Here is a 21077-nt window from a genome sequence, read left to right as displayed (position 1 = left end):
ATTTTTCCTATTTTTATGCCTAATTTGGTGTCAACTGACAAAGTATGTGCAGAGAAAATGTCAATGTTAAAGTTTACCACGGACACACAGACACACGGACACACACACGCACACACACAGACAACCGAACACCGGGTTAAAACATAGACTCACTTTGTTTACACAAGTGAGTCAAAAATTCAGCTATTGTTTGTAAACTGCCGATATGACAACATTTTTGGCTGAAACATCCATTTTTCAAACGCATTTTTCATGTGGTTCATGGTGCATGTGTGCCTGAAATAGCCATTAGTGTGTTTAATGAAAGGCTAGCGGTAGACGAGACTAGGCCTCTTGATTCCGGCCTCTGGAATCGTCCAGAATCGGCCTCTTCTCCCATATGAGGACACACACAGACAGATAAGCCTGCCTGCCTACTCATCCGTCGGTCCGACGGGAGACTCCATCATGAGTGGTAGACTATATACAGCTTGCATGATTTAAATCATCTCTCAGTTTTTTTTCAGAACATTATGAAACTTGACCTTTTATTAAGTGGTCCTTAACTTTTTTTGAAGTCTGTAGTTTTGCAACTACTGGAAGAAGACCCACATGCTCTTGTACACTCCAAAGGACTCCAGGGAGGATTAACAATTAGACAACCAATACTCTCAGAACACAGTCAATAAAGCCTTCAGGAATTAAATATATTGATGTTGATCAGACTTGAAAATTGCATCATATTACTCTTTCGTCAAAACAGATTTCTCTTTATGAAATTCAGACTGCTCTCCTCAGGGACAGAATGTCGCTTTAGTGCAGCATTACCCATATTTAAAAAAAAAAAAAAAAAAAAAAAATTCCTGCCTGCAAGTGTATTTGTTTTCCAAAAAGGAGGGTTTTTGGACAGAAATTTTGCCAGGGACAACCTTTTTGTTGCTGTGGGTTCTTGTACATGCGCTAAGTGCATTCTATATGCGGGATCTCAAGTTTATTGCCTCATCCAAATGACTAGCATCCAGACCCATCACTCAAGGTCTGGTGGAGGGGGAGGAGAAAATACTACCGAGTGTGGGATTTGAAGACTTAATGATGTATCCATTTATTTGTTTGTGCTCTTTCTTTTTCTTCCTCAAGGCCTGACCAAGTACGTTGTGTTACGCTGCTGTTCAGGCATCTGCTTAGCAGATGTGTAGCTTATATGGATTTGTCCAAACGCAGTGACGCCTCCTTGATTAACTGAACTGAGGGGTTCGATCCTGTGCGCTCAGTATTCTGTCGCTTCCTAGAGGGGGCGCTTTACCACGCGTTACCACTGATGCTGACTTTGTTGTTGCAGATGGAGATCAACTTGAAGGGTCAGATAGTGTTGCTGGATGAGGCTCACAACATTGAGGACTTTGTTCGCGAGGCAGCCAGCCAGACCCTCAGTCAAGAACAGATCCGGAAAGCTTTGACTGACATGGATGGGCTCAGTAAGAATCAGTTTTCTTTCTTTTTTTTTCCTTTTTTTTGTTACCGCCTGATCATTCGCACTGTTTCAGTGGCACTACTAATCCCTTGCCGCTTATTTTGAGTAACTCCCAAACATGGCCACTCCCGGGTTTGTCTGTTCCAGTCCCAGCGTCGGCAGTACACAGATAACTATCGATGTTAGGTCGCTTGGAGGCCACACACCATAGGAGACCCTACATTGCTGAGTTTTCTTTCTGTTTTTTTTTGTTTTTTTTTTCTGTGATTCGTCTGTATGCATGGGTGTCTGTTTTTTTGTGACTTTCTGTGCACATCGTGTTTGCCTGTGTGTGTGAACAATGTCTTGTTCCTGTCTGTGTGTTTCTTTATGTTTGATAAAGTAGAGAAGCTTTTGTTCTGCTTAAATTACTCAACTATGAATTCAAGCAGAGAAGTTTTTGTGATGCTTAGATATCTCAACAATGGATTAAGCATCAAGGTTCTGTTGTGCTCCATATCTACACAATGGATTAACAGAAGATACAGCAGAGAGGCTTTTGATATGCTCCATGTATCCACAGTGTGTTAACTCACTCAGTACGGCCAGCCCTCTCTTCTCCTCTACACAGACCCCTCGGATGTCCAGTGGGTGTCTCAATGACCCAACCTTTAGCTTCCGTCGTCAGAATTGTGGTATTCTTTGTCAGCATTCACCTCTTCAGTATAAGAGCCTTCCACTTGCAATATTTTGATGATGGTAATTGGGGTGAAACGCTGTTAACGTCGTCTCTTTCGCCGTTCGTATGGAGAGAGTTAAAGGATTTAGCAGAGAAGTTTCTGCTGCGCTCTGTATCTTCAGAAAGGATTAAAACTGGATTAAGGAGAGAAGCTTTTTTTCATGCTCTGTATCTCTGCAATGGATAAAACCAAAGCATTGAGCAGAGAAGATTCTGCTGTGCTCAGTATGTTCACAGTGGGCTAAAACAATGGATTACGCAGAGAAGCTTTGGTTTTGCTCTGTTTTCTCCACAATGGGTGATGGTTGAAATAACCGGAACTTATATTGTGTGTGACTGCGTGCATACTTGTGGGTGTTTTTTTTATTTTTTTTTATTTTTAAGGAACACTTTTTTTGACATTTAACATTATATAAGTAGATATGTTCACACGTACAAAGCGAAATAAAGGAGAATTTAAAACAGATATGCGAAAGATACACACAAGCATTGTCATCATCAATATCATCAACATAAATATACAGAGAGGTATGTTTTCACTTCCTATTCCCTGATACCGTGTTCCACTTTTTTCTCTTGCTCCCCTATCAGTTACAGTTGTGTTTTGTGTTTAATTTTTGCAGACACATTTATGAGTCCATTGTTTTCCTTATTTTACAGTCAGAATTTGAAGTGTGTATGTATGTGTGTGGGTGTTCTGAATATTTGTGTGCAGTTGAACATACATTTATGTGTATCACTATTTTCATAAGATCAGATGCATAGTCATGTGTTTAGGGTATTTATCTGTTGATTTTATTCTACTTTCTGAATAAAAGATTCTTAGGTTTGTATTACATTGTATTACTTGTTTTTATCATTCATCTTTCATGTTTTGGTGGTGGTGGTGTTTGTTAGAAATGTAAATATTATTTGCAGAAAAATGATAAGAAAGAAGAACAGAAAATTGGAGGGAGGGGGTGGGGTGGGGGGGGGGGTGGGGGGCGTTGAGATTACTGATGCAGAGGTAAAAAATCAAAATATCTTTTATTCTTTTCCAGTCGAGAAGGGACAGAAGATTGCAGACATTTCCAAGTTGAGGCAGATGGTAAGTGCACCTGGTCGTCTCATTTACTTTAGCCACGTTACCTGAAGAACTGAGATTGCCTGAAGTATCTGTTTTTCTTTACAGTTTGATCAGACATTAGCGTCACTACACTTTCATCAGTTGCCAAGGCTGAAGTTTGTGGATATGTTGTTGTCATATGTGAAACATGAAAATCTGTTAGTATTTGTGTTACCTCGAGTAAATTTGTGTGTTTGAGTGTTAGCCTAGAGGTAACTCGTCCGCTCAGGAAGCGAGAGGATCTGAGCGCACTGGTTCAAATTACTCCGGCAGTTGCCAGTATTTTCTCCCCCTCCACTAGACCTTGAGTGGTGGTCTGGACGTTTGTCATTCGGATTAGACGATAAACTGAGGTCCTGTGTGCAGCATACTTTTAGCGCATGTGAAAGAACCCACGGCAACAAAAGGGTTGTCCCTGGCAAAATTATGTAGAAAAATCCACATTGATTGGAAAACAAATAGAATTGCAAGCAGAATGTGTGTGTGTGTGTGTCTATATATATATATATATATATATATATGTATGTGTGTGTGTGTGTGTGTAAAAAGGGTGGCGCTGTCAGTGTAGCGGCGTGCTCTCCTTGGGGAGAGCAGCCTGAATTTCACACAGAGAAATCTGTTCTGACAAAAAGAGTTATACAAATACAAGTACAGATGTGTTATCGTATTGTAGCAGACAAAGCCAAGAGGGCGACCGTAGTTACATGACTTGAGGGCTTAGAACATGCACAGAACAGACCAACAGCGTCTTCCTATCAACTGTAAACAGCATCATCTGGTTGATTGCTTTATTAAAGAACTTTGACGTTCTGGTCGTATCAGTACCCTTAGTGTCTGACCTGAAGTGTGGATCGGTCATGATATAGTGTGTTTGTATTTCTATTTCTTTTTATCACAACAGATTTCTCTGCATGAAATTCGGGCTGCTCTCCCCAGGGAGAGCGCGTCGCTACACAACAGCGCCACCCATTTTTTTTTGTATTTTTTCCTGCGTGCAGTTTTATTTGTTTTTCCTATGAAAGTGGATTTTTCTACAGAATTTTGCCAGGAACAACCCTTTTGTTGCCGTGGGTTCTTTTACATGCGCTAAGTGCATGCTGCACACGGGACCTCGGTTTATCGTCTCATCCGAATGACCAGCGTTCAGACCACCACTCAAGGTCCAGTGGAGGGGGAGAAAATATTGCGGCTGAGCTGTGATTCAAACCAGTGTGCTCGGATTCTCTCGCTTCCTAGGCGGACGCGTTACCTCTAGGCCATCACTCCGCTTATGTGTAAGCTTTGCCATAGTCATTAATGTCATTGTATCATGGGTTTAGGGATTTATACATGGCCATTGTTATTATTGTCAACACTACTGATATTATTTAACCCGAAAATGAGAACATTCGTCTTTTGTCAACGGCTGTTGACAAACTGAGGTAAGATCCAGGTCACAGGTCAGGATGCTGGTCACCATTCTTTATCTGGACTTTTTCCTTGTGGGTTTGCATGGGTTTTGATCAGACGAAATCAGTCACACCACTTTAAAGTACACAAGAAGTCGTTCTTGCATTTCAGATTCATGACATGACATGCAATAGCTGTGTGGTTAAAGCATTGGACTTTCAGTCTGAGTGTCCCGGGTTTGAATCTCTGTAACGGCGCCTGGTGGGTAAAGGGTGGAGATTTTTACAATCTCCCATGTCAACATGTCTGCAGACCTGCTTGTGCCTGAACCCCCTTCATGTGCATACGCACGTAGAAGATCAATTACGCATGTTAAAGATCCTTTAATCAGCGTTTGGTGGGTTATGGAAAGAACACACTCAGCATGTACACCCCCGAAAACAGAGTATGGCTGCCTGCATGGCAGAGTAAATAAACAAAACGCTCATACCATGTGAAATGTTATATGTCTGTCTGAGTGTGTGTGTGTGCATGCCTGAAGTCTGATTGAATGAAGCGGGAAACGAATGATGAGCGTCCAATGGCAGCCGTCAGTGGGCTCTACCCAGGTATGCAGCCTGTTGTGCAAATGACCCCGAGTTTGTAAAGCGCTGTGAGCTTGGTCTCCTATCGAGGATAGTCACGATATAAGCATCCATATCGTCGTCATCATCATCTGATTTCACCAAGGCTTAGCAGTCAAAGGAATAAAGCACTGAGTGTCATGTCGTGTCGTGTCGTGTCATGTCGTGTCGTGTTGTATTGTGTCATGTCATGTCGTGTCGTGTTGTGCGCAGTGTCACAGGCTGGACACGTTCATCGAGGACATGTCGTCAACGCTGACGCAGCACGACTTTGAGCAGTCGTACCGCATGTGGAGCGGCTTTGACATCATAGCACAGCTGCGTTCGCTGGGCCTGGGGCCGCAGGACTGCGATTTGTACACAGTGAGTGCTTCTGCTTCGTTCGTGTGGAATCTGTTGCGACAAAAAAGAAAGGAATGCAGTGCAGCAAAATACAGTACAGTTTCACTTTCTCAGAGAAGCGCCACTGCGTTTGGACAAATTCATATATGCTACGCTACATGACATCTACTAGGCAGATGCCTGACCAGCAGCATAACCCAACCCATTGTCACGCCATGAGTACATACATACATACATACACACACACACACACACACACACACACACACACACACACATATATATATATATATATATATATATATATATATATATATATACACACTCACACATACATACATACATATATATATATATACACACACTCACACATACATACATACATACATATATGTATATATATATATATATATATATGTGTGTGTGTGTGTGTGTGTGTTTATATGTATATATATGTATATATATATATGTGTGTGTGTGTGTGTGTGTGCATACCTATCAGAGAGGATTTCTTCCACAGAACTTTGCCAGAGGACAACACCTACGTTTCCATTGGTTCTTTTTCAGTGCACGAAATGCGTGTTGCACATTGGACCAAATGACTAAACGCTCAGTTTGATTTTCCAGTCAAACTAGAGAGAAAGGGCAAGACAAGGATTCGAACCCAGATCCTCACGGACACTGTATTGGCAGACAGGTGTCTTAACTATTCGGGAGGAAGTGAGCTCTTGTTCTTCAGCCAGGACGAATCACATCCAGCTTTTGGGATTTTCGAGAGGCTCCCCTCTGGTCGACGGTACAGAAGTATAAGGACGAAAACCAATCGCCTCGCCAGTAGCTTTTTCCCCAAAGCAGTCAGTGCCCTGTGTCTTGAACAAATCCAGTGTGATAAATAAAATTGTGCAACCAACAACCATCTACCGAAAGATCTAGTCATCAGCCCCATCCACATCTAATATGCAGCTTCTGTTCAAATGTGTGTTTGTGTGTGTGTGTGTGTGTGTGTGTGTGCAGTGCGTGCATGTGTGAATATGCACAAGTTTTTATATTGATATGCACTTGTGTGTATCCTAATTTCTACTGTACCTGTGTTTGTGTATGATTTTCGATTTATGTTCGTATCTTATGTACTATCCCCCCCCCCCCCCCCCCCCCCCCAGTATTCCTTGTGACCCCAGCACTCTTGGTAATAAAGATCTATCTGTTCCATTCATTTATGTGATATCTGTTGTGGCACAAAAGGAATACAGGACAATTCTGTACACAACACAAAACAACACAGCACAATACTACACAATACACAATCATTAGTCAAAACTGTTTCTTTATCTTTCAGGCAGCTGTAGCATCTGTCAAGGCAGCGGAACAGGAGGAGAGGCAGTACACAACAGGTGCAGATATACCCACCTTGAGTTCCGCCACCTGGACCTTGCTGGAGCAGATGTTTCTGGTGCTGAAGTACCTGTACAAGGACAGCATGAAGCATGCTGAGGACTACAGGTAGTTTGAAGAGAGAGGAGGAAGGGTTTTTTTTTGGGGGGGTGGCATGTGAGAAATGGGTTTTGGAGTGGAGTATACCTGCCATCCTGATTTGCATGTATTTGCTCTGGAAATCCAACAAAAAATGTTAACAGGTCACAAAAATTCAAACAAAATATGTGTATTTGTTAGTCATGCACATACTAACACACACACACACAGAGGCACACACAGAGGCGCGCGTACACACGCACGCACACACACACACACACACACACATCATTGATGAGAAAGAGGTGAGTGGGGGAGAGAGAGAGAGTGGTCATGAGTGGTTTATGTCATTTGTAATTTTTTCCTCCATGTAGTAGCACCCTGAGCTCTTAGAAAGTGTGTTATACAAATGTATATGTTATGATAAGTAGTAGTATAAGTTATAAGACATTTTAAAGTCTAAATCAGTTTTCAGAACTGTTTAGTCTGTGCCTAAGTATTCCTGATAGACTGAATGTGATGAACAGATTTCATACATGTTTATTGGACTTGCGTTTACATGTTTGCTGCCTTTGTGTGCGTGGGACTTAACGCTTATTATTTGGTGCCTTTGCGTGTGTGAAAGATAGGTTTCACATGCATATGTTCATGATTAAAAAATAAAGAATTAAAAAAAGAGAGAGAGAGAGAAAGAGAAGGTACATGCATATTTTGCTTTGTTTTCAGAATGTCCATTGTGAAGAGTATTCAGTATGTGTCGGCGAACCTTGTGAGTACAGCTTTTGGGGGGGGCTGTTTTGTACAACTGTATTATGCATGGGCGTGGGGGTGGGGGTGAATGTGTCTTGGAAACTGTTTTAAATGGAATGGTCACCTTTAACACTTTGTATTTGTATTTCTTTTTATCACAACAGATTTCTCTGTGTGAAATTCGGGCTGCTCTCCCCAGGGAGAGCGCGTTGCTATACTACAGCGCCACCCATTTTTTTTTTTTTTTTCCTGCATGCTGTTTTATTTGTTTTTCCTATTGAAGTGGATTTTTCTACAGAATTTTGCCAGGGACAACCCTTTTGTTGCTGTGGGTTCTTTTACATGCGCTAAGTGCATGCTGCACACGGGACCACCACTCAAGGTCTCATGGAGGGGGAGAAAATATCGGTGGCTGAGCCGTGATTCGAACCAGCGCGCTCAGATTCTCTCACTTCCTAGGCGGATGTGTTACCTGTAGGCCACCACTCCACTTTGTACCCTGAGTACCGATTTATCTGTAACTCATGGTCACTTACCTTGCACAGTGTACGGATATTTCTGTACTGCAGGAGGCATGTTCAATTCTGCTTTCTTAACTCACTCAGTACGGCCAGTCCTCTCTTCTCCTCTACACAGACCCCTCGGATGTCCAGTGGGTGTTTGAATGACCCAACCTTTAGCTTTCGTCGTCAGAACTGTGGTATTCTTTGTCAACATTCACCTCTTCAGTATAAGAGCGTTCCGCTTGCAGTATTTTGATGATGGTAATTGGGATGAAACGCTGTTAACGTCGTCTCTTTCGCCGTTCGTATGGAGAGAGTTAACCTGTTGTGTTATCACTTGGTGCCTTTAGCTTGTTGGTTTTAGGGTCCACATTGTTCTGTGATGTTTTCAGTGGGATTGTCTTGAGCGTCTTGAGTGTGTGGAGGAGGGGGGTAGAGGAGGTGCAGGGTAATGTGTGTGGTGTGTGTGTGTGTGTGTGTGTTGGAGCTCATGTACGTTTATATGTATTTGACTGTGCTTTCATATCTGTGAAACTGCATGTTTGGTGCATATCTGTTATGCATGTGTGGGGGTATGTGTGAATGTGTGTCTTCATGTTTTACATTTATTTGCTTATTTATCATCATTGTTGTCTTATTTATTTATTATTATTATTATTTTATTATTATTATTATTACTACTACTACCTTTTTCTATATTATAATTATTGTTTATTTATTTATTTATTTATTTATGTAAGCTTATCTATTATTTATTCACCTTTTTTTTTTTCTCTCAAGGCCTGACTAAGCACGTTGGGTTACGCTGCTGGTCAGGCATCTGCTTGGCAGATGTGGTGTAGCGTATATGGTTTTGTCCGAACGCAGTGACGCCTCCTTGAGCTACTGAAACTGTCTTGAGCATTTTTGTTCTTTCTTTCTTTAACATCATTTTACACTTTAAGTAATATTAGACATGTAGTGTGTGTGTGTGTGTGTGTGTGCATGTTTACATGCATACACGCTTGTTAGTGTGTTTGTATGAAGAAGAGCAGAATGTTTAAAGAAACATATCCTGTAAATTCTAAATTGCAACATCATTTGACAACTCAGTTGAACATGTTTTTATTGTGTGTGTGCGTTTTGTGTATGAAGTATGGCTTGACAGTGCACTCAGCTGTTGTAGGGCTGGTCCACAGAAACTGCAGTGCAGCTGTACTTGGGAATGCATAGGCACAGGTACATAGGAACTTGTATACGAACAACACAATTATTTGGAAATGCATTGGTTGATAGGGGTTTTCTTTTTAAGTTTTTTTTTTTTTCTTTTTTTGTTTTGTTTTGTTGTCTGTTGGTTTTGTAGAAGAATGTTATCATGTTTGGAGAATGCACAATACACGTTTTTAGGACAAATGTACTTGCATTGGAGCTTCATAATCAATCCCTTAACTCCTTGCAAACCTTTTGTCTTTCAGAATGGTTCCTGGCTGAACTCCAGAAAGAATTACGGTAAGCTAGTCTGTGTAAATTTGTTAAATATGATGTGGACTCTCCAAACATAATGTTCAAGAGTGGCTAGTGGAGGCATTCATTTAACCAAAAGAATCCAGAGTTCCACATGAAAAGCTAATTACTTCATCTGGCTTGTTAATGATTTGCAGGATGAATTATTCAGGATGAATTTTTTTTAGTTTTAACTGGCCCTCTCAAACAATGCAACCTTTACTGAATGAAGACCTAAGCCCTAAACAACTTGACCTTCAAGTACTTTTTTTTTTTTTTTTTTGTTCAGTTTATTTCTGTGGTGTTTTTTTTTTTAAAGTATCTAGCAGTGGTGTGCTGATGATAAAGGCTATGGATCTCTATATAGATGTTGATAATAGCTAGACTGGATAAGTGAAAAAAAAGAAGAAATTTGAAATGATTGGTTGATTTTGATTTTTTTTTTTTTTTTTCAGGACGGAAGACTCCAGTGGAGGTGTTCACATTAAACTTCTGGTGCATGAACCCAGCTGTGGTAAGATTGTTTGTTTGTTTGTTTGTTTTCTGAGTGAAACTCATTGATATATTATCCTCTTCAAAAGCTCATAGTACTTTCCCTACCTCTGTGTTTAGTGTCAGAGACATACACACTCATATACTTGGCCATGAGAAAGGTTTGGGGTGGGTTTTTTTTGGCTTTTTTTTTTTTGGACAGGTATCACATATGCAGACATGCACACACAAGCACTCACACACACATGCACATACTAACACACACACACACACACACACACACACAGAGGCACACACAAAGAGGCACACACACACACACACACACACACATGCACACACACACAAAACACAACACAACAACACAACACACACAATTTCAACAATAAAAAACTTTTTCCGTAACATTTTGGAGTGGTTAATACAGTTTTGTGCACTCTCTGCAAGTGGAAATTATTCATCAGTAATGGTGGCCTTGGTGATTTCCAACATCACATTAATCAAGAAGGAAGAATTTAGTGTGTTCCTGAAAATACATGAAAGTATCAGTTTGTTCCGGAGTATTTTAGTACTCGTGTGTTCCTGAAAATACATGAAAGTATCAGTTTGTTCCAGAGTATTTTAGTACTCGTGTGTTCCTGAAAATACATGAAAGTATCAGTTTGTTCCAGAGTATTTTAGTACTTGTGTGTTCCTGAAAATACATGAAAGTATCAGATTGTTCCGGAGTATTTTAGTACTCGTATGTTCCTCTGAAAATGCATGAAAGTATCAGTTTGTTCCAGAGTATTTTAGTAGAGGAGAAGAGAGGACTGGCCGTACTGAGTGAGTTAAATTGCAGCACACACTTGGCACACTGAAAAAGAACCCACGGCAACATAAGTGTTGTCCTCTGGCAAAATTCTGAAGAAGAAATCCACTGCGACAGGTACACATATAGATATGCATGCACCCAAAGCCTGACTCGCGGGTTGGGTTATGCTGCTGGTCAGGCATCTGCCTTGCAGAGGTGGTGGTATCTGTAGGATATGTCCAAGCTCAGTGACGCCTCCTTGAGAAAGTGAGACTGAAAACATCGCACATATATATATATATATATATATATATATATATATATGTATGTATGTATTTGTATTTGTATTTTCTTTTTATCACAACAGATTTCTCTGTGTGAAATTCGGGTTGCTCTCCCCAGGGAGAGCGCGTCGCTACACTAACAGCGCCACCCATTTTTTTTGTAATTTTTCCTGCGTGCAGTTTTATTTGTTTTTTTCCTATCAAAGTGGATTTTTCTACAGAATTTTTCCCAGGGACAACCCTTTTGTTGCCGTGGGTTCTTTTACGTGCGCTGAGTGCATGCTGCACACGGGACCTCGGTTTATCGTCTCATCCGAATGACTAGCAACCAGACCACCACTTAAGGTCTAGTGGAGGGGGAGAAAATTTTGGCGGCTGAGCTGTGATTTGAACCAGCACGCTCAAATTCTCTTGCTTCCTAGGCGGATGCGTTACCTCTAGGCCATCACTCCACATGTGTGTGTATATATATATATATATATATATAATAGTAGCTGTGTGCGTGACGCAGGGCTTTGCAGAGTTGGAGTGCTGTCGCAGCGTGATCCTGACCAGTGGCACCCTGTCCCCGATGAACTCGTTCCAGTCCGAGCTGGGCCAGCCCTTCCCCATCGCTCTGGAGGCCAACCACATCATCAAGGATTCACAGGTAGATAGATAGATAGGTGTGGAGGGGGCCAGTATGTAAGGTTTCTTTTGATTGGCGTTGGTGGGATCACTATCAAGGTGAGTGTTGATTGGCTGTGTCCACCAGGTGTGTGTGGGGGGGTCAGTATGTAAGATGACTGTTGATTGGCTGGGTCCACCAGGTGTAATAGGGTCAGTATGTAATGTGACTGTTGATTGGCTGTGGGTGGAGTCAATATGTAAGGTGACTGTTGATTGGCTGTTCCTACCCAGTTGTAGGTGTAGCCAGTATGTAAGGTGACTTGATTGACTGTGTCCACCAGGTGTTGGTAGGGTCAGTATGTAATGTGACTATTGATTGACTGTGTCCACCAGGTGTGGGTGGGATCAGTATGTAAGATTACTGTTGATTGGCTGTGTCCACACGGTGTGGGTGTGGTCAGTATGTAATGTGACTGTTGATTGGCTGTCCACCAGGTGTGGGTGGGGGCTGTGGGGCAGGGACCAGATGGCACCTCCCTGCAGGCAGTGTATCGCAACATGGAATCGTTCGTGTTCCAGGATTCTTTGGGTCAGCTCATCCTGAGTGTCTGCAAGGTGAGTCTGGGCTTCTGTCTTGATTCTGACGACTTTGTCATGTCCTTTGTCTTGTCGTATACATGTACATGTGGGGTTGTACATATATGACCGTGGGGTTTTTTTGGGGTTTTTTTGCCTTTTCATGTAGGCAGCCATACTTCCATTTCAGGGATGTTCACACTGGGCATGCTTTTGTTTTTGTAACCCACCCAACACTTACATGAATTACAGGATCTTTAACACGTGCATTTGATCTTCTGCATGCATGCTTACATGTAGAGGGTTCAGGCACTAGCAGGTGTACATATCCATTGACCTGTGAGATTGGAAGATTCTCCACAATTTACCCACCAGGTGCCGTGACTTGGATTCCATCCCAGGACCCTCAGATTGAAAGTCCAACAAGCGCTGGACTGTCAGTCTGAGGGTCCCGGGTTCGAATCACGGTGACGGCACCTGGTGGGTAAAGGGTGGAGATTTTTATGATCTCCCAGGTCAACATATGTGCAGACCTGCTAGTGCCTGAACCCCCTCGTGTGTATATGCAAGCAGAAGATCAAATACGCACGTTAAAGATCCTGTAATCCATGTCAGCGTTCAGTGGGTTATGGAAACAAGAACATACCCAGCATGCACACCCCCGAAAACGGAGTATGGCTGCCTACATGGCGGGGTAAAAACAGTCATACATGTAAAAAGCCCACTCGCGTATTTACGAGTGAACGTGGGAGTTGAAGCCCACAAACGCAGAAGAAGAAGAAGAAGAACTTAAAAAAGTAAAACATATTAAGCTGAGTCACGTACGTTTGACATTTTTTGTCATGTTTTTTTTTGGTTTTGTTTTGGTGTTTCAGAAAGTGCCAAAAGGAATTCTGTGTTTTCTGCCATCGTACAAGGTGTTGGAAAGATTGACCAACCGTTGGAAGGTAATTTGTTTCACTTCATGGTTTTGTATACTTGTGTGTTTCGGTGTGTGTGTTACAGTGTGTGTCTGTGTGTGCACTCGTTTTTTTTTTTTGTTTTTGTATTTTTTTGTTCCCGGACTTTCTTGGGTCGACCACCGTTTTATTATGTATATATATAAATTCATTATGACATTCAGAATAGATGGGAAAAAATGTGAACATAAACAATAACAGATGTAAGTGATTATGTTGATATATATATATATATATATATGTATATATATAGTTCATTACACAATCAAACACATGAATCATTTTATGGTTTTTAGTGACAATATATAAAGTCACAGACACAAACACATACACAGAAACATAAGCACACACACACGCACACACACACGCACTAGTTGATTGTTGTTTGTTTTGTGCTTTTGTTCATTTTGTGAGTTTTATGTAAGGTGTGTGCTTCTTCTTCTTTTTTTTTTTTTAGCTGTTCTTTACATTCTGCTGTCCTCTGTTTATTTATTTATTATTGTTATTATTATTACTACTACTACTACCCCTTTTTTATATATTATAATTATTATTTATTTATTACTTATTTATGTACACTTATCTATTATTTATTCACCTTTTTAAAAATTTTTCTTTTTTTTTCTCAAGGCCTGACTAAACGCATTGGGTTACGCTGATGGTCAGGCATCTGCTTGGCAGATGTGGTGTAGCGTATATGGATTTGTCAGAACGCAGTGACGCCTCCTTGAGCTACTGATACTGAAACTGAAACTGTCCTCTGTGTGTTGCCTGTTCGTGATGGGCTTTGAAACATTACCTTCTCTTTTGAAATGATAAACTTTTAAACATTACCGTCTCATTTATAATGGTTGACTTTTAAAGTAACATCAGTCGTCTCTTTTGTAATGATAGACTTTTAAATATATTTCGGAGTATTTTCTGCATTTTTGACTCACTTGTGTAAACAGAGTGAGTCTATGTTTTAACCCGGTGTTCGGTTGTCTGTGTGTGTCTGTGCGTCTGTGTGTCCATGGTAAACTTTAACATTGACATTTTCTCTGCAAATACTTTGTCAGTTGACACCAAATTAGGCATAAAAATAGGAAAAATTCAGTTCTTTCCACTCATCTTGTTTAAAACAATATTGCACCTCTGGGATGGGCACAAAAAAATAAAAAATGAAGCCTAATTATATGCAAACTGCATTTACTGTTATATTTTTTGTATTCTCTAAACTTGGCACTTTGATCTGATATTCTGACTCAACAACAAGAGCAGTCATTATTATCATTTTCTGTTCAAACAGGAACTTCTTTTGCTCAGCATGGAAGTTTTATTTATTTTGCAAACGTTTTGGTGCAGATAGTAAAAAAGGGAAATTACTCTGTAATTAATGCTAGGGGACTTAATTTGCTATAAATGATCTTTCTCATCTTAAACATTACATTTTGAAACTATACTCAATACATAAAAAGCTTGGATTTTTTTTTTAAAGTGTATCACAAGTGAGTCTTGAAGGCCTTGCCTCTCTTGTTCCACATCAGTATGACAGCTGAGGCTGTAAACTCCCTTGTGTTGAATGGGTTCAGCTAAACTGTGATAATAATTACCATAAAATTCGGACGAATAGCCACAACGTTTTCCCTGAACCATGACACCAGCGGCTAAAATAACGACGCGGCTTGTTTGTGGAATTTTCCAATGTTACGGGGTTTTCCCGATGACACACTAAGGTCAAATCAAGTGTTGCCGTCTAAGTCGCTGTGAAAGTGTGCTAGTGTTAACTGTTCACATTTTTACCCTCCAATTTTACACATGGCTTTTATCCACATGAAACATCCAGTTGATCGCCCTTGCTCAGACAACTTCCATCATGCTGAAAATGTAATTCAATGCTTACAATACAGCTTTTAAAGTGAAGGCAATCTGTCAAGTTTCTCACTTTCTGTGCCTAATTTTGAGACGTTTTTGCACTTCGTGTGTGCGTGTAACATTTGTGGCTTATTAGCTTATGTGTGAATAAATTCCCAATTAAAAACAATAAAATGATAGGGGATGTGTCTTGTATAACGATGCGCTCAATAGCCCGATTTTTACGATATCTGTTTACCACATGTATGTGTGTGTCTAAAAAATATGTGTTTTTAAGGAATGTATTTCTTTTTAATCTAAGCATTATTTACTTGATAGTTTTATTGTTTGGTGGATCATGCTTTTTTATTCATTCTGTGAACACATTGGATTGAGCTGTTGTAATGTTTTTATGTTATGTTTATATCTGGCTCGATGATGCAAGGCGCTTGGAGCAGCATGAGTACTGGATATTGTGCCTTAGAAAAATTATGAATTATTATTATTATTATTATTATTATTACCCTGCAGGCAACAGGACTTTGGGCGAGGATGGAGGAACACAAGCACTTGATGTGTGAGCCCCGGCGATCGGATAAAATGGATTTTGAGCAGATCATTTGCGGTTTTTACAGCATCATTCATCGCGCTGAAGAGTGCGGTAAGACGGTATTTTGTATTCTTTTTATCACAACAGATTTCTCTGTGTGAAATTCGGGCTGCTTTCCCCAGGGAGAGCGCGTCGCTATACTACAGCGCCACCCATTTTTTTGTATTTTTCCTGCCTGCAGTTTTATTTGTTTTTCCTGTTGACATGGATTTTTCTACAGAATTTTGCCAGGAACAACCCTTTTGTTGCCGTGGGTTCTTTTACATGCGCTAAGTGCGTGCTGCACATGGGACCTCGGTTTATCGTCTCATCCGAATGGCTAGCGTCCAGACCACCACTCAAGGTCTAGTGGAGGGGGAGAAAAAATCGGCGGCTGAGCTGTGATTCGAACCAGCGCGCTCAGATTCTCTCGCTTCCTAGGCGGATGCGTTACCTCTAGGCCATCACTCCACTTGATATTGTTATAAAAACTATGGTTACTTGATATCATTATAGAAAGTATTTCAGTTCTTGGGTAATATATTTTGCTTTTGTTTGACAGTGCCCACTACTCTCATACTTGCGAACATTTTTTTTCTTTTTTGGTATTGTTTTCTTATTTTTCAGAAAGAAATTATTATTACTGTTTAAAGTATTTTTACATCAGCTGATAATTATGCTTACATCCAATGGAGTACAGTCCCAGTACAAACCTAGAATTCACTGTTTTTCTTAGTCTGTTATAGCTCTTCACTCAAATCCTTTAAAACAAATCTAAAAGCATTGCTTCTCAAGCAGTTTCAACATAATTAAGGTACTTCATTCTGTGTATGGTGAATATGATTCATGCAGTACCTTTGGTTTCATTTTGTTTTGTGTTTGAACAACCGTCCCCAAAATTGCTGCTGGGGCAACAAAAGCAAACAGAAAGTTGCTGGTTACTCTTTCCTTTTTCACCAAATGCATCTCCATTCGCTTGTTTTTAAGAATTGTAAGTTCGTTTAGTTTCAGCCTTGCAAAAGTGATGTGTGTGGGTAAAATGATTATGATAATGGGAAGACTGAATTGAATTCACCATCTGAAACAGAAAGATTTCCTGCGGGTCTGATTAAAAAAAAATATAAAAAAAGGTAGGTAAAAGAAGAGAAAAGAAAGCATCTTTGCCATTGAAATGTTTATCATTTTTTAAAGTTTTTCCTGGAGGCCAAGTTAGTTAACAATATACAGCAATGACACCCATTGTCTTTTTAGATTGCTAGTACATGTTTCTGTCCTTTGTGATTTTCTGTTTTGTTGGTTTAGTGCTTTTATTTAGTTGATTACTTTGTTTCCATCATTCTTTAATCTTTTATTGATTACCTTTTCTGTAGTCGATTACTTTGTTTCCATCATTCTTTAATCTTTTATTGATTACCTTTTCTTTAGTGGATTACTTTGTTTCCATCATTCTTTAATCTTTTATTGATTACCTTTTATTGAGTCGATTACTTTGTTTCCATCATTCTTTAATCTTTTATTGATTACCTTTTATTTAGTTGATTACTTTGTTTCCATCATTCTTTAATCTTTTATTGATTACCTTTTCTGTAGTCGATTACTTTCTTTCCATCATTCTTTAATCTTTTATTGATTACCTTTTCTTTAGTCGATTACTTTGTTTCCATCATTCTTTAATCTTTTATTGATTACCTTTTCTTTAGTGGATTACTTTGCTTCCATCATTCTTTAATCTTTTATTGATTACCTTTTCTTTAGTGGATTACTTTGTTTCCATCATTCTTTAATCTTTTATTGATTACCTTTTCTTTAGTGGATTACTTTGTTTCCATCATTCTTTAATCTTTTATTGATTACCTTTTATTTAGTTGATTACTTTGTTTCCATCGTTCTTTAATCTTTTATTGATTACCTATCATTCTTTAATCTTTTATTGATTACCTTTTATTGAGTCGATTACTTTGCTTCCATCATTCTTTAATCTTTTATTGATTACCTTTTCTTTAGTTGATTACTTTGTTTCCATCATTCTTTAATCTTTTATTGATTACCTTTTAGTCGATTACTTTCTTTCCATCATTCTTTAATCTTTTATTGATTACCTTTTCTTTAGTCGATTACTTTGTTTCCATCATTCTTTAATCTTTTATTGATTACCTTTTATTTAGTTGATTACTTTGTTTCCATCATTCTTTAATCTTTTATTGATTACCTATCATTCTTTAATCTTTTATTGATTACCTTTTATTGAGTCGATTACTTTGTTTCCATCATTCTTTAATCTTTTATTGATTACCTTTTCTTTAGTCGATTACTTTGTTTCCATCATTCTTTAATCTTTTATTGATTACCTTTTCTTTAGTCGATTACTTTGTTTCCGTCATTCTTTAATCTTTTATTGATTACCTTTTCTTTGTCACTCTTTCTGCAGGTGATGACGGTGGTGTAGATGGCGCTCTGTTCTTTGCGGTGTGTCGGGGGAAAGTCAGCGAGGGGTTGGACTTTGCTGACAACTTCGCCAGAGCTGTCATCACTGTGAGTAAAAAAAAAATGGAGCATGTGTTCGTCTTTCGGAATCTGGATGTATTACAAGGGTGAATTAAAGTTTCTTTGTCTTCAAGCGTAATGAAGAAATGTTGGCTTTTCTGGAATTAAATGTGAAATGCATGCCTTAACCATGTTGATTATCAGATATTTCTTGTTGTTTCAGGTTGGCATTCCATACCCAAACTTCAAGGACCTTCAGGTTTGTATTGGACAGGGATGTGTGTGTGTGTGTGTGTCTGTGTGTGTGTGTGTGTGTGTGTGTGTGTGTGTGTGTGTGTTTTGTTGAATTAGAGTTCTCTCACTAATCCCCTCTTCCCCTCCTTTCTCTCTCTCTCATGCTCCTGTCTCTCTCCCTCTCTCCTGTACACTTAGATTTTCTTTCTCACACCAAGGACACCATTGAAATAGCTCACTTGCTCACACGAACTCAAACGCACACCAAGTGCTTTTGTGTTATATTTCTCCCCCTTTTCTGAGCTCTGAACAAAAGTACAATATTTTTTTTTAGCAATTGGCTGGTTACATCCCTTTAACTCTTTTCTCCCTCATGAAAAACAACAACAACAAAACACTGGTTCTGCCTTCAGGTACACTGTGTATTCAGTATTTAACTTTCTCCATATGAACGGCGAAAGGGACGACGTTAACAGCGTTTCACCCCAATTACCATCATCAAAATATTGCAAGCGGAAGGCTCTTATACTGAAGAGGTGAATGTTGACAGAGAATACCACAATTCTGATGACGGAAACTAAAGGTTGGGTCATTCAGACACCCACTGGACATCCGAGGGGTCTGTGTAGAGGAGAAGAGAAGACTGGCCGTACTGAGTGAGTTAACTCGCAAAATTTCCGTGAAGACTTGCTCACTGTGTTTTACCTTGCTCTACCCCACAGCTACATGCCTGCTGCCACTGCCCCTGGACCAGTACTGCATGAGACCACTGCAGTAAAAAGTAGGGTTGTTCACTTGGATGGCAAAAATAATTGGAGAATTATTGATTTCATCAGCCAAACAAAGCTTCGTTTTCATGCTTCCGGATTCAGTAAACAGCTCAGTGTAGAAAGCTGACTGTACCAAGCAAGAAAAAACGAAATTAGAATAGTGTACTGGTACGAGAATACTTGTACCAGGTCCACGGGGAAGTGATCATGGTACGAGTTAACTCAGAGTAGAGTGAGTTCAAGAGCCATCCTTGTCAGAAAAGCAAGCCCCACCCTTCGTCCCACAACGGCAGTCAGCACAAACACAGGTTAACCGAACGCTAGTGATATTGTTGTTAGTCAACCCCCGACACAGGTAATATTTGATTTGTATTTCTTTTTATCACAACAGATTTCTCTGTGTGAAATTCGGGCTGCTCTTCCCAGGGAGAGCACGTCGCTACACTACAGCGCCACCCATTTTTTTGTATTTTTTCCTGCGTGCAGTTTTATTTGTTTTTCCTATCGAAGTGGATTTTTTTCTACAGAATTTTGCCAGGAACAACCCTTTTGTTGCCATGGGTTCTTTTACGTCTGCGAAGTGCATGCTGCACACAGGATCTCGGTTTATTGTCTCATCCGAATGACTAGCGTCCAGACCACCACTCAAGGTCTAGCGGAGAGGGAGAAAATATCGGCAGCTGAGCTGTGGTTTGAACCAGCACACTCAGATTCTCTCGCTTCCTAGGCGGACGCGTTACCTCTAGACCATCACTTCAATTAATTAAGCCATGGCTAGCATTGTGACAGTCAATCCCAACACAAGATGTTCACAGGTGGAGCTGAAGAGGAAGTACAACGACAAGTACCATTCGTCACGAGGACTGCTGTCGGGGAGCCAGTGGTACGAGATCCAGGCTTTCAGAGCTCTGAACCAGGCCCTGGGCAGGTGCATCCGACACAGGTGAGAATCTGCATCTCTGCTCATCGGCTGCATGTGCCGACTGGTGTGCTGTCATATTTTTTGTAACGTTCCAATTGAAAGAACCGGAATATAAAGATGTGATTGGTCTTGAGATGAGGGAAAAAGACGTGCTTGTAGATCATTGTGAAAAATGTTCAGTTACCAGTGGATGGGGAAAAACAGCACCTTTGTTGTTGTTTTTTTTGTTTTGTTTTTTTTTGTTTTTTTACTACAGTGTTGATATTTATTTCCAGATCCGGGAATGTTTATTACATCTTTTGCAAATGGTGATGGAAAAAATCAAGTTTGAGTTGTGATGTTGATAGTGCTGCACCACCACATACAGTGATGCAGGGCAACAAGAATCTGCTTCCCAAACAGAGAGAAATATTGCAGGGACTTAACACCTGCGTGTGAGAATCTGTCAGTGCTCATTGGCTGCATGTGTGAGTGCGTTGTGTGATAATGTTCACATTTTTGCAGTTAAAAAAGAACTGGAATAAAGATGTGATTGGTCTTGAGATGAGGAACAAAAGATGTGCTTGTGTAGATCATTGTGAAAAATGATTAACAGCCATTGGATGGGGAAAACAGCACCTATTTTTGACTCACTTGTGTAAACAAAGTGAGTCTATGTTTTAACCCGGTGTTCGGTTGTCTGTGTGTCCGTGGTAAACTTTAA

The 21077-nt window shown here is 40.0% G+C and overlaps 1 protein-coding gene across 1 annotated transcript in view; it reads left to right on the top strand.

Annotated features, from left to right (window-relative positions):
- The window catches only part of LOC143302332 (uncharacterized), a 74399-nt gene that overhangs the window by 19524 nt on the left and 33798 nt on the right, over positions 1 to 21077 (top strand). The window contains exons 12-25 of the mRNA XM_076616948.1: positions 1319 to 1454; positions 3209 to 3255; positions 5499 to 5648; positions 6964 to 7127; positions 7824 to 7866; positions 9805 to 9838; positions 10288 to 10346; positions 11910 to 12047; positions 12503 to 12622; positions 13459 to 13530; positions 15907 to 16036; positions 18393 to 18496; positions 18672 to 18707; positions 20268 to 20395. Coding sequence (XP_076473063.1) covers positions 1319 to 1454; positions 3209 to 3255; positions 5499 to 5648; positions 6964 to 7127; positions 7824 to 7866; positions 9805 to 9838; positions 10288 to 10346; positions 11910 to 12047; positions 12503 to 12622; positions 13459 to 13530; positions 15907 to 16036; positions 18393 to 18496; positions 18672 to 18707; positions 20268 to 20395 — 1361 coding nt within the window. The remainder of the gene's footprint in view (positions 1 to 1318; positions 1455 to 3208; positions 3256 to 5498; positions 5649 to 6963; positions 7128 to 7823; positions 7867 to 9804; positions 9839 to 10287; positions 10347 to 11909; positions 12048 to 12502; positions 12623 to 13458; positions 13531 to 15906; positions 16037 to 18392; positions 18497 to 18671; positions 18708 to 20267; positions 20396 to 21077) is intronic.

Source organism: Babylonia areolata, chromosome 29 (assembly GCF_041734735.1).
Source record: "Babylonia areolata isolate BAREFJ2019XMU chromosome 29, ASM4173473v1, whole genome shotgun sequence".
In the NCBI taxonomy this organism is placed as follows: domain Eukaryota; kingdom Metazoa; phylum Mollusca; class Gastropoda; order Neogastropoda; family Buccinidae; genus Babylonia; species Babylonia areolata.
The sequence above is the reverse complement of the archived record's forward strand: the minus strand, read 5'-3'. Positions and strand labels throughout refer to the sequence as shown.